This window comes from Grampus griseus (genome assembly GCF_964374135.1).
Source record: "Grampus griseus genome assembly, chromosome: X".
Taxonomy (NCBI): Eukaryota; Metazoa; Chordata; class Mammalia; order Artiodactyla; family Delphinidae; genus Grampus; species Grampus griseus.
Genome location: NC_138999.1, coordinates 70,893,999 through 70,906,393, shown reverse-complemented (window position 1 = coordinate 70,906,393; position 12,395 = coordinate 70,893,999). Strand labels below are relative to the sequence as shown.

Sequence of the window (12,395 nt, the reverse complement as noted above, 5' to 3'; positions counted from 1 at the left end):
GGATAAATCCTACTTTATCATTTTGTGTTCCACTTAATAGGTTGTTCAATTTAGTTTGCTAATATTTTATTGAGGGTTTTTATCTATGTTCATCAGTGATATTAGCTTGTAATTTTCCTTTCTTTGGTGGTATCTTTGGTTTTGGTATCAGGGTTATGCTTGCCTTATAAAATGAGTTCAAAAGTATTCTTTTTTGTTTAATTTTCTAGGAATTCTTTGAGAAGGATGTGTGTTAACTCTTATTTAAATGTTTTTAGAATTCATCAGTGAAGCCATTTGTCCTGGACTTTTGTTTGTTGGGAATTGTTTTTATTACTGATTCAGTTTTATTACTGGTAATTGGTCTGTCCACATTTTCTAGTTCTTCCTGGTTCAGTCTTGGAAGAATGTATGTTTCTAGGAATTTATCCATTTTTTTCTAGATTGTCCATTTTTTGGAGTATAGCTGTTTGTAATAATCTCTTATGATCCTTTTTATTTCTGTGTTATTAGTTATTTATCCTCTTTCCCTTCTGATTTTATTGATTTGGGCTCTTTCTCTTTTTTTCTTGATGAGTCTGGCTAGAGGTTTTTAATCTCTATTTCATTTGTTTCTGCTCTGATCTTTATTATTTCTTTCCTTCTACTAACTTTGAGTTTTGTTTCTTTCTTCTTTTTCTAGTTCCTTTAAGTGTAAGGTTAGATTGTTTGGCATTTTTCTTGCTTCCTGATATAGGTGTGGATCACTGTCCACTTCCCTCTAATAACTGCTTTTGCTGTGGCCCATAGATTGTAGATCATTGTGTTTTTGCTTTCATTTGTCTCTAATTATTTTTTGATTTCCTCTTTGATTTCTGCAGTGATCCATTGGTTGTTTAGTGCATGTTGTTTAGACTCCACATGTGTGGGTTTTTTTTTTTTTTGAAGTTTTTTGTTGTTGTTCTTGTACTTGATTTCTAGTCTCATACCATTGTTGGAAAATATGCTTTATATGATTTCAGTCTTCTTAAATTTATTGAGGCTTGTTTTGCAACCCAGCATGTGAACTGTCTTTGGAGCATGTTCCATGTGCCCTTGAAAAAAATGTGTGTTTTTTTGTTTTTGGATAAAAAAGTTCTGTATATTTGTATTATTTTCATCTAGTCTAATGTGTCATTTAAAACCAGTTTTTCCTTATTGATTTTCTGTCTGGATGATCTCTCCATTGATGTAAGTGTTATATTGACATTGACTACTATTATTGTGTTACTGTCAATTTGTCTTTTAATATCAGTATCTGCATTATGTATTTAGGTATTCCAACTTTGGTTTCATATATATTTACAATTGATATACATCTTGCTGGATTGACCGCTTCATCATTATGTAATGTCCTTCTTTGTCTCTTGTTACAGTCTTTGTTTCAAAGTCTATTCATCTAATATAAGTATTGCTACCCCAGCTTTCTTTTCATTTCCATTTGGATGGAATACCTTTTTTATCATGTCACATTCAGTTTTTGTGTGTGTTTACATCTGAAGTGAGTCTCTTATAGGTAGCATATAGATAGTCTTGTTTTTTTTAGTCATTCAGCCACTTTCTATGTATTTTGATTGGAACATTTAATTTATTTACATTTTAAATAATTATCAATAGGTATGTATCAATACTTATTGCCATTTTGTTAATTTTTTTCTGGTTGTTTTTGTCTTTTTTATCTTTCTTCATCTTTTGCTCTCTTCCCTTGTGATTTGATGATTATCACTAGTGTTATGTTTGGATTCCTTTCTCTCTCTCTCTCTCTCTCGTGTGTGTGTGTGTGTGTGTGTGTGTGTGTGTGTCTGTTACAGGTTTTTGCTTTGTGGTTACCATGATGTTCGTATTTCACAATATATATGATTATTTTCAGTTGATGATCTCTTAAGTTTGAACTCATCTAAAAACCCTGCATTTTTATACCCCTCTTATGTTTAATGTTTTTAACATCATATTTTCCATGTTTTTATGTGTATTTCTTAACTACTTTATTTGTATATATAGGTGATTTTACCACTCTTGTCTTTTAACCTTCCTAGTAGTTTTATAAGTGGTTGACTTTTACTGTGCCTTTGCCTTTACCAGTGAGATTTTGCCTTTTGTAATTTTTATATTTCTCGTTTGGGTCTTGTCTTTGCTACTTATAGAAGTCCCTTTAGCATTTCTTGGAGAGCCATTGGTTTAGTGATACCTAACTCTTTTAGTGCTTGCTTCTCTGTAAAACATTCTCTCTCCTTCAAATCTGAAGATAGCCTTGCTGGGTAGAGTAGTCTTGGTTGTATGTTTTGTCCTTTCATCACTTTGAATACATCACTTTGGCACTCCCTTCTGGCTTGCAGGTTCTGCTGAAAAGTCAACTGAAAGTCTTATGGGAATCCCTTTGTATGTAACTAGTTGCTTTTCTCTTGCCATTTTTAAGATTCCCTATCTATAATTTTTGCCGTTTTAGTTATAGTGTGCCTTGGTGTGGATCTCTTTTCGTTCAGCTTGTTTTGGACTCAGTTGCTTCCTGGACCTGGATGTCCATTTCCTTTCCCAGGTAGGGGAAGTTTCCAGTTAATATTTCTTCAGATAAATTGCATCCCTTTCTCTCTTCTCCTTTGGGACCCTTATAATGTGAATATTTATACTCTTGGTATTTTTTCCAGAAATCTTTTAAAAGCTATCCTCATTTCTTAAATTCTTTTGTTCCCTTTTTCTGTTCAGCTTGGGTGATTTACATTATTCTGTCTTTCAGTTCACTGATCTGTTTCTCTGTATTATGTCATGTACTCTTGATTCCTTCTTAGTGTTATTTTTTTTTTAATTTCAACTATTGTATTCTTCAGCTCTGTTTTATGGTTCTTTATACTTTGTAACTCTTTGTTAGACTTCTCACTGTGTTCATCCATTATTCTCCCAAGTTCATTGAGCAGTTTTATGATCATTACCTTGAAGTCTTTATTGGGTAGGTTGCTCTCTTCCAGTTTGTTTAGTTCTTCTGAGATTCTGTCTTGTTCCTTTGTTTGGAACATATTCCTCTGTCTCCTCATTTTGCCCAGTTCTCTGTGTTTATTTCTATTTATTAAGTAGGTCAGTCATGTTTCCTAATCTTGGAGAAGTGGCATTATGTAGGAGATATCCTATGGGGCCAATCAGCATACTCCACTCTGGTCACCAGAGCTATATGTCCTAGGGGTGCCCCATGTGTGTGCTGCGTGGGTTCTTCTGTTGTGGTGGGGCCACTACTCTGGGTGTGCTGGCAGACAGGGCTGGCTCCCAGCCCAGTTGGTTGCCAGGCCCTGTGTTGTGGTGGCTGCCAGCCCACTGTTGGGCAGGGCTGGGTCCTGGCATGAGTGGCTGTTCAACCCCAGTGGTCCCAAGGCTGGTGCTGCCTTGCTAGTAGGGGGGACCAGGGGCCTAGGTGACTGTCTGCAGGGTCTGGGGGGACCTAGGGCTGGTACCTCACCACTGGTGGGTGGGGTTGTCCCAGGGCAGCTTAATGTATGTGCCTATGGGGCTTTTATTTTTATCTTTGTTTCATCATATGTAACATGTCTTTTTCTTTTCTCAGTTACTTTTAAAGTTTTCTCTGTCTTGGGTTTTGAGCAATTTGGTTTGATGTCCCTTGGTGTAATTTTCTTTATTTCTTTTACTTGGGGTTCACTGACCTTTGATATGTGGATTCATAGTTTCCATAAAATCTGGAAATTTTAGAGACATTATTTCTTCAAATATTGTTTTCTTCCCTCTTACTTTCTGGGACTCTAATTGTAGTTGTGTGCTTTGTCAGTTGAAGTTGTCCCATAGCTCATTGATGCTCTGCTTTTTTGCTTGCTTGTTTTGCACTTTTTTTTTCTTTTTTATAGTGTTTATTGCCGTGTCTTCACCAGTCTTTTTACCTGCCATCTTAAATTTGCCATTAATCCTATTTGGTTCTTTTTATTTTTTTTTGTCTCACATTTTAGTTTTCATCTCTGTTTTATTTGTTTCTTTTTATGTCTCTCTACTTAACTTTTGAACATATGTTTCAGTTGTGGGTCAATTTTGATTGATTGATTTTTTTCTTTTCATTTTGCATTGTATTTTCCTTCTCTTTTGTATGCCTTGTAATTTTGGATAAGAAGCTTGACATAGTGAATTTTACCTTGGTGAGTGCTGGATGCTTTTGTATTCCCATTCTTGAGCTACTTTCTGAGTTAAATTAGGGAAAACAATTGATACTTTTGTGCCTTCCTTTTAAGATATTTTTAGGCAGGACCAGAGTAGTGTTTAATCTAGGGATACTCACTACTCAGGCAGGTTTCTTTCAAGTTCTCTACCAAATACTCAATGAATATGAGATTTTTCCAGTCTGACTGGTGGGAACAGGCAATATTCTTCACCCTGCATGAACTCCCATTTCCCTCTAATCCTTTCATACAGTTCTTCCCATGACCTTTGTTATTTTTTTCACCACATATGGGTTTGTAATGAAGACACTTGAAAGAGACCCCCTACAGGGTTCTCTCTCTGCTCCTCTTACCTCTTCATTAATCTTTCTTGCTTTTTCTGCCCTGGTCTTCCCTGACTCTCAGTTCTGCTTCATCACCACAGGGAATCTGCCAGGCTCTGCCTGAGTTTTCCTTACCTACCCAACATCCTGAAAACTCTTTCAAGGTTCTAAGCTAGAGCAATCATAGGGCTTACTTGATTTGTTTCCCATCTTTTAGGGGTTACTTTCCTTCATTGCCTAATATCTGATCTCTTGAAAACTGTTGCTTCCTATATTTTATGGGTATGTTTTTTTGGAGGGGCTGGGTTTCAACCAGGTGAGTGAATCCAGTTCCTGGTTTTACATCTTGGCCAGAGGCACAGAAGTTCTGGGAACTTTAATCATTTTTATGATTATCATTTATGTCTGTTTTATTGATGTAATTCACTGTTATGTTCTTTTTAATATTATTTTTTCATTTATTTCTGCACATATGTTCTTTTTCCAATAGATTTTTTTGATTGGTTGTTCTACTCCTCCACATAGTTTCAACCAATTACATTATTCTTCAAATTCTGACATTACAGTGTAGTCTTTGGTTTCTCACTACCTCTGCTAGTGATAAAAAGTTCACAAATGCTTTTGTTTCTATATTAGAAGATGCTTGTTAAGGAGAGTTTAATTCTCCTTTCTATAAAAGATGCTTGGTAGAGAGTTTATTTTAAATTGTTACATCATTTAATAAATTTAAAATTGTGTTTTACTATGAGGTTATATTACATTTATAAGTTTTTATTACAACATAGAGAAAATAAGCATATTTACATTTACTCTGATGAAAAATATATGATATTCTGACCACTACATTGCTAGAAATCAGCTGCTAACCTTGGATTTATGTTTTGCTTTCTTTAGTATTTTATACAGTAAACCACCAGTTACTGAGCATATTAACAACATGGGACCCCCATTCTATGATGTTGTATCTGTATACAGATACACTTATACTTTGGGGCCCAGATTACCAGCAAAGATCTATAGTTCCTTTCTCCTCCTGACCATTTAGCATATTCCACCATAGTTCCTGCTACTTTACATTTTTCTCCTCCCTCACTAACCACATTCAAGTTACACAGCATTGGTATCCCCTGATTTTAGAATGGTAAATAAGGATATGCTGTATTTTGAAAAATCTGTTTTAAGATTCTCTTTTGACAGTTAACTATGCAGTATATGGGTTTTGTTTACCCTAATGATAGGTCAACTAAAACAGATTGCAAAGCTATTAATCTTTTCATACTTTGAGAAAATGTGAAATGATATATTTTACTAAAACCTTTAATGATATGTAGTTTCATGTATGTATATATATATTTTTTTCATTTTAATTTAGGATTTGCTTTCCCATATGCTGCATATGGACCCACAGCAGCGGTACACTACAGAACAAGTATTAAAACACTCATGGATAACCCACAGAGATCAGTTGCCAAATGATCAGCCAAGTAGAAATGATACATCACATGTTGTTAAGGTAAAACAAACATACTTTTAAGCACTTTCTAAATGCTTGATACTAATAATGCCATTGCATGCCATCCACTGATGACACATATAATTACTTTAAAGTATCTTTATTTTTTAAAGGTATATTTATAGATTTTTTGTTTTGGTTTGCTTTTTTAAGTAACAAACTTCTTTAGCTACTGCCCTACTGATGATAAATAAAATTTTCTTGATTGTATTTGACTTGCTCTTAAGAGATACTGGGGCTAGGAGCAGACTAAATTCAAGTTTTGTATGGAACCAAAAGATGGCTAGTGGTTCCTAAATTAATAACCATTGGTTTCCATATTTATAGACATTGAACCTAGATTTTAAAGTTTAGTGTTTTATCCATTTATCTGTTGATGGACACTAAGATGTTTCCATATCTTGGCCATTGTGATATTGCTGGAATGAACATGGGAATGCAGATAATCTCTGAGGGTAAAGAAATTGTGATGTGTGTGTGTGTGTGTGTGTGTGTATGGAATATATTATATATAATAGAATATTATTCAGCTTTTTAAAAGGAGATCTTGCCATTTGCCACAACATAGATGAACCCATAAGACATTATTGTTAAGTGAAATAATGTAGACACAGAAAGAAAAATAGTACATGATCTCTCTTATATGTGGAATCTAAAAAAGTCATATATGTAGAAACAGAGAGTAGAACAGTGGTTACCAGGGGCACGGAGGTGGTGGAAATGGGGAGATACTTGTTAAGGTATACAAAGTTACAGTTATGTAGGATGAATAAGTCTAGAGATCTAATGTGAAGCCTGATGACTATAGTTAATAATACTATATTGAGTACTGGAAATTTTCTAAGATTTCAGGTGCTCTCATCACACAAAAAGTGATAACTGTGTGAAGAGAAAATATGTTGATTAGCTTGACTGTAGTAATCATTTTACTATAGATATCAAAATAACATGTTATATGCCTTAAATGTATACAATTCTTATTAAAAATAAGATTAAAAAGATATTTAAAAGCAAATTCAAAGAGTTTTGAAAGACTGATAAAAATAATACATTTTAGTGTTTTAAAAATTTGTAAGAAGCATAGTTATTGAAGCAAAAAATATACAAGTAATCAAGTGTTAATTAGTCAAGGGAGCATCAATGCACAGATTAAGGATTCTCAATTATTTTCCTGGGGGGAAAAAGTTGTAGTCTAGTTAAATTTCTCATGATATAATGTGGAAGTTTTCTTACTTCCAGAGATTGTTATTCATTTTGTGATATTTTTCATTATTTTAGGGAGCAGTGGTCGCCACATATTCTGCCCTGACTCACAAGACCTTTCAACCAGTCCTAGAGCCTGTTGCTGCTTCAAGCTTAGCTCAACGACGGAGCATGAAAAAGCGAACATCAACTGGTCTGTAAGATTTTTAGTGTTCCTCAGCCTAACTGGATGAATAAAAATTTAAATGTGTGGCTTTTTGTCTAATCCTATATCAAAGGCATTGTTTTCTACTACATTACTTGAATATTCTGTTTAAGCTTCCTTTTTTTAAGGGGGAGTGAGATTAAAAACATATACAGGTCCACAATATTCATACTGCATTGTTTTTCAGTAGTGTCCAAGTGTTTATTTAAGTATAAAATTGGTGTCTACAAGGTCCTACCAACTTCTCTGCACACTAACTTCTAAAGTTCCTTTCAAATAAAGTTACTTTAATAGTTTTTCTGGTTGTGTAAAATAATGGTTTGGGGAATCATTACCAACAATTAAGATGGAAGTATAATAGTATAATGCCAAGCAATGTCAGTATTTTTTAACATTAGATCCTGAAAGGATAGGCTTCTTTTTTTTTTTTAAGAAAAACAAACAAAAAATGTATTGTAGAAGCTTATTATGTGTAACCAAAGGACTCCGTTCATTTGACTCTCTGTAGTTACTAAAATGTAAACATAGTAGTTTGGTGCCAGATTAAAAAATCATTTATGCTAATATGTTAACTCCTAATATGGTTGATGCTAAATTTTACAGGAGAATTAAATCACAGATAATGTGTGCCGACAGACCTGTGTATTATCCATAAAGGGCCTCATCTAGAAATAAAGGTTTTCATAAGGCTTCTGTAAATTTTACATCTAATGGAATTGTAGTACAAGTGAAGAAAATTTTAGCCAAAGGCTTTATATTGGTGTTGTAATCTACTAAATAGGTCATAGTTAAGCCTTTGAAAATAAAGTACATGGTGTTGGCACTACCTTGGTGTTATGTAAGCTGACTTTCAAGTTAACCAATTGGATTTAATTATCATCTGTCCCTTTATAATGAACTACACTGTTGTTTTTTGGACTTCCATGTGCTTTGAATTACAGTGTAGCATATTAATATATCTTTAATCCTATGGTCATATAGTTGAAACTTTACTATAGTGGACTTGTGAGCTTAGCACACATCATATAGTTATAATGCACTTCAGTAAACTTTAGATAATGCTACATAATAGTTTACTTCAAGAAGATAAAGTCTTTTTAAATAGGAAGTAATGTTAATGATATGCATAAAATTTGAACACATTTTAAAATCATATTTATAATAAAAAGCTCTGGCCAAATTTGTCCTATTATTAAATTTTATGATTCAGAACCACTGCGTAGTATGTATTGTTTTCTCTAAATGATGGAATTTGAAAGAATCTTTTTGTGTTGTTGAAGAAAATACCATTACTACTACTTTAAATACCATTACTGCTACTACTACTGCTGCTACTGCTACTGCTACTGCTACTGACAGAAGGAACTCATGAATGTAAACTGGAGGATATTATACTTTTCTTTAGTGAATATAAGTGATCTACTTGTGCATGCTTGATATTCTGTTTGCTGTGTATTTTATTTTGCTTAGTTCAGAGAGAGGTGATTATTGAGTGCTGAAGTATACAATTTAGTCTAGGAGACTTGTAACTTCAGTATTTAATAAAAGAAACTATACATAATTCTCTTTATAATGTAAGTGATGTATATTCCATTCACAAAGGTCTGTTTCTTGTGTGTGATATATAAAAGTATGTATCCTTATTTTGAGGTGTCTTTTTGCAATAATGGAAAGACATTAAAGAACATCTAGTGTTACATGTAAAACATTACTTAGAAACATACTGGGATCATATCTTGTAGATTTTTATGTCCCAGTTTGGCTTTTTCTTTCCTCATTTTGCTTTATTACTAGAAGTACTTGTGTGTGACAGTTTGTGTTCTTATATTCTGGCTTATTTTCCTCTTGTCATTATCTTGTTTGTGATGTTATATCTTCTTATCAGAATTGATACGACAAACTCAGAGGTAAGATTTTGGTGTTCAGCTTTTCAGGACAGAGATGCTCTTTCCATGTATGCTTTTGTAGTAGTAGAATTAGGGTAAGTAAAGTTGGAAAATGAAAAATGACCACAAAATAACTTTCAGTCTTTCAATAATCAGTAGTTTTTGAAAGTAGATGATCTTAATTTTTCAATGAGTATGCTCAGAAAGATCATGTCATACAGTCCCTTCCTGAAAGGAACGTGATCAGAAATAAGCAATGAACAGCATGATTCCTTATCACTCAGTGAAGATTGACAGTGTATAAAAGATGCAGATGTGCTAGTGGATTTTTCCAATAATTGTGAGAGCTTTCTTCTGGAAAATTCAAACATGGTAGCTTAACAGTAGTAGGGGGCAACCTTATTATAAGGGAAAACTTCAAATTACACCCTCATTCTGTAGGAGGAACCCAGGTAGGGATACCTAACCATGTCTATTTTGGTTAGAACTCTAGAGCAACAAGAGCAGATATGAACGGGACATTTTTTTGATGGGATTTCTACAAATACTTAACCAGTATAAACAAATCCTTTCTTTGAGACTTTAGAATACTTTGGTTTCTAATGGATTTGTGAACACTATTTTGCATTGCTTTTCTTTCTAGTTGATGGTTCTTGGTAGTATTTAATCATAGCACAGTTTGGGGGTTTTATTGTTGTTCTGGAAAGGAGAGGATATTGTATTGTTTTTCTCGAAGGGAAAAACCAGATTTTCCCAGATAGACTTTACCATCTATTGTACTAAAGCACATATTATTATGAATAAACTCAGGAAACCATTTGTATGAAAATTAAAATGTAGTGCTGGTATTGGTGATTTTGTGGAAAAAAGCAATGGTTTTAATTCTTTCATGAAAATCAAACTTTAGCCTATTTTCTTAGATCCATGAATGCCTAAACTTTGATTTTTGTCATTCATTGCCATTGGTAATTAAACATAGTAAAGCATTTTGATAGCACCTCTGGTTAGCCCAAAGAGATTTTATATGTATAGGCAACTTGAAACCTTAAGAATAGATGCTTGGTGTTTATAACAGGGGTCCCCAATCCCCCGGGCCACAGACCCATACCGGTCTACGGCCTGTTAGGAACCAGGCCACACAGCAGAAGGTGAGCGGTGGGTGGGCAAGCGAGCGAAGCTTCATCTGCTGCTCCCCATCGCTCCCCATCACTTGCATTACCACCTGAACCACCCCGCCCCCCCACCCCCGATCCATGGAAAAATTGTCTTCCATGAAACCAGTCCCTGGTGCTAAAAAGGTTGGGGACTTCTGGTCTATAATGTCTCCTCTTTGAAACGTCATGTTAAAATAGTACTTCCCACAGAAACTTATTCATACTGATTGAGTAGCATTTTCCTGACAGTAAGAGGCCCTTCATATATGAAGAAGGAAAAGAACCACTTACCTTGGCTTTAAGATCAACTAGAAAACTTAGGCTTTAAACTAGGCAAAGTATGTCTTTGGCATTCTCTACATTGTCTTCCTCCTGACTTTCCAGCTCTTGCATGCTATCCTACTTGAGTAGCTCACAGAGGACTCCAATGATTAAAGCTTAATCCAGAAGGATTCTGTGCTCCAAAAGGACCTCTACCCTTCCCCTTCCATGAATCAGAACTTCCATTCTCACAGAGCAGCTATTTTCAGCTAAAAAGGTGAAAGGAAAGCGATTTTATTAAATTAATTCACATTTTTCTGTCAGTGGCTAATAGATAATTTGACATTTTTCAAGGAAGAGGTCCATTAATCAAATGAGTTTCTAGTTGCTGGATTTTCAGGCAGTCTAGCCAGATGAGAATAATTTTAAAATCAGTTATTATCAGGGAAGATATTTTGGGGCAAGGAACTTACACAACGTGCCCCTAGTATCAGATTATCAAAAAAAAGTGTCCTTTTTGTGTTTTTTTTGTTTTTTGTTTTTTTGCACAGCTCCTTCCTTACTACTTCTCAATCTACATTTTCTCTTAAAAACTTCCAAGCTCTTTCATCACAATGAACTTCACAATGAACTTTTATGACAGAATTGTGTGGAGGGAGGCAGTTGTTGTTAAGCCCATATTTATCTGTATTCTTGTTTCTCATATTACATAGTCCATATAACATAAGTAGTCTCCCCCCTAGCCCCAGACTCTATTCCTATTTTATTGATAGAGAAACAAGAGCACAGAAAGATTGAATGCAAACTATCAGTGCAGTCAAAGTCTCCAGATCCTTTGACTAGATTTCAGGACACAGAGAACCTATTTATCACAATGTTATTCCTCAACAAGAATGCAAGCCATATTAGGTATAGATTTGTCAACTACACTTAAACTCCTTTAGAACAGGTTCTTACATTTCAAAGCTTATTCAAGTATTTTTGGCGTGTATCTCAAAATGAATTAACAGAATAATTCAGTAGTGTGCTACCTGCCTTCCTATGCAAGAGTGTAGTGTCATTGATAGTGATTATTATCAAATACATTATTATCAATACATTATGCTCATGGATGCACTGTTCCTGGTTTTAGTCATACAATATAGTGAAGTCCATCATATAATTTGAATGAAATGATAAAGCTTGATCATCTAAAATTCAGTTTGATTGCTAATACTTGAAGGTATAGTAAACCCTAAATTATAGGCATAAGCTTCTTTGAAATATGAAGAAAAACACAAAGGAAAATAATTTTTATAATATAGAAATTCAAGATTGCTTAGTTAGATAATATTCCACAAATTATGTACCTTTTAGTTTATTGACCAGCAAGAAGTCTTAGCTGAATGCTTAGGAATATAGACATATATATGTATATATACATATGTATATGATAGACACATTCGAATTTGTTTTATATTCACATTTCTAAACCGTGTACAATAGAACTTCTTTGGATGACTTTTGCTTTCATTTTGTTTGTGTAATAACATGAACTAATTTACTCGTCAAAAAATGTCTTATTAAGCATCTAAGTTTATGTGGGACAGTTTTAGAGAATGTACAAAGTGCATTAGTTTCTTAATAAATTGTCAGAATGTGACCAATTAGATTTATTTGCTTCTTTTCTTTCCTATCAACTAATATTTCTCAGGTCACATTTGAG

The 12,395-nt window shown here is 34.0% G+C and overlaps 1 protein-coding gene across 2 annotated transcripts in view; it reads left to right on the top strand.

Annotated features, from left to right (window-relative positions):
• The window catches only part of RPS6KA6 (ribosomal protein S6 kinase A6), a gene marked incomplete at both ends in the record, with an annotated part of 165,886 nt that extends 158,501 nt beyond the window's left edge, over positions 1–7,385 (top strand). For both annotated transcript variants that reach the window (XM_082681412.1, XM_082681413.1), the window contains 2 exons: positions 5,841–5,981; positions 7,260–7,385. In XM_082681412.1, coding sequence (XP_082537538.1) covers positions 5,841–5,981; positions 7,260–7,385 — 267 coding nt within the window. The remainder of the gene's footprint in view (positions 1–5,840; positions 5,982–7,259) is intronic.
• Between the last annotated feature and the right edge of the window lie 5,010 nt (positions 7,386–12,395).